This window comes from Lobosporangium transversale (assembly GCF_002105155.1).
Source record: "Lobosporangium transversale strain NRRL 3116 chromosome Unknown BCR41scaffold_138, whole genome shotgun sequence".
Lineage (NCBI taxonomy): Eukaryota > Fungi > Mortierellomycota > Mortierellomycetes > Mortierellales > Mortierellaceae > Lobosporangium > Lobosporangium transversale.
In genome coordinates, this window is record NW_019029116.1 from 352 (window position 1) to 1,957 (window position 1,606).

Consider the following 1,606-nt stretch of genomic DNA (forward strand, 5'->3'; position numbering starts at 1 on the left):
AAATGAAAAAGTGAGGGAATGCCACAAAAAAAAAAAGAAGCACAGAGAGGTGGGGACAGGTTCTACAGAACAGAAAAAAGGAATGCAGAGGGGTGGGGACAGGTTCTAGAGAAAAGAAAAAAAGGTCCGGACAGAAATGTCAAGTGTAGAAAATTTAGCGTAGACAGCATAGCAGGTGATTCCTCAAGGATTTGCCAGAAGCGAAATTCCTTTGACAACTACCACACTGGTATGGTTTCTGAATTTCAGACACGCCTTGATTAGAAGTATAAATTGAACAAAAGAAATGTCAATGACGATGGGTGTGAAGTAAAGAAAGAAAAAAAAAATGTAAAGAAAAGAAAAAAAAAACATATATAGTAATACACGGATGGAAAATCAAGGGAAGGATACTGTTACAGTAAAACGGGGCTGATCATTGTAAAAGGACATTGAATGAAATGATCCTCACCACTTATTCCAATTAAATTATTATAAAGACGTTGTGGTAAGAATCAAATGACTCAATCATTAGAGGTCTTTAAAAAGTGCAACATCGCAAAAATTAAAGTATATATAATATAATAGGATAAATAAAGAAGCTCATTTACCGTCGTTCCAGCCGAGGATGCAGGTAAGGATTGGAAGCCACTAGGAAGGAGGGATGAGGAATAAATGACGCCAAAATGAGGTTCAACACAATATGGACAAGCGGGTGATTCAGTCGGTGCGCTCTCCAGGCGCTTGAGTTGTACAAAACATTCAGTGCACATTGGTTTGTCGCAACATCGCGTGCGGTTGATATTTCGAGGATAATACTATTATATTTAAGAAAAGGAGAAGCAATTAATATCATAAGAAAAAAAAAAAAAAAAAGAAAAAAAAAGCAAAAGGAGGTCAGTCGTGGATAGTCAGCGGTCAAGTTTGGGGCTCTATAGTCTGTGGTCAATAGTCAAAGACTCACGGTCCGTGGATTGTGGCAGACTGTGAGTGTGTGGTCAGTTGTGTGAACACACCACGACCATGGGCTTCCTGCCTGACTAACTTTTTTTTTCTATATTTGATCAAGGATTTCAACTCACAAGAGCAAACAAGCTCAGCACGCCCGGAGGAGAGTGAGAAAATGGCTGACAGGACAAGGACAATGCTTCTGCGTCTTTGCGTCTATTGTGTCATTGCTCTCTTTTTGTATGTGTATGCTGAGGTCACTGTGCTCTCAATCTCAATGCGCGATCTCTCCAGAAAGAAGGAAGAACAAGGATGCACAATGCACTAAGTTCAGAAACAACAAATGCAATGACCAATGGGTCAATGTATTCTTACCAAGAAACAGATGGGACATTCGATTGCACCCTGGTATAGTCGTCTCATGTCCCTTTTCAGATTCTGTCATGTAACCATGAGAACCTCGTGTTGCAAAGCTGTTATGATTGCTGTTTTGTATTGTTATGGGTGTTGGTGTTGTGGTTGTTTTCTGAGAGGGTTGTCCCCATTGTGGCCTTTTTCACCTTTTTCCTCTTGGGCATCCTCACTATCATCCCAGTCCTCTAAGCCTTTATAAAAAGGTGCGAGTTTGCGTTGTTGTATGAAGCCGTTGTACAATCCGGAAGTCATAATCCTGAGGACC

At 40.4% G+C, this 1,606-nt stretch overlaps 1 protein-coding gene across 1 annotated transcript; it reads right to left on the reverse strand.

The window, feature by feature from the left end:
* Window positions 1-352: 352 nt before the first annotated feature.
* Window positions 353-1,593, reverse strand: BCR41DRAFT_427139 (hypothetical protein; the record flags this gene model as incomplete). Its single annotated transcript, XM_022030839.1, has 3 exons — window positions 353-630; window positions 1,303-1,365; window positions 1,488-1,593. The coding sequence occupies 3 exons, from the start codon at window positions 1,591-1,593 to the stop codon at window positions 587-589; spliced, it is 213 nt and encodes a 70-aa protein (XP_021874989.1). The 3' UTR covers window positions 353-586.
* Window positions 1,594-1,606: the final 13 nt, after the last annotated feature.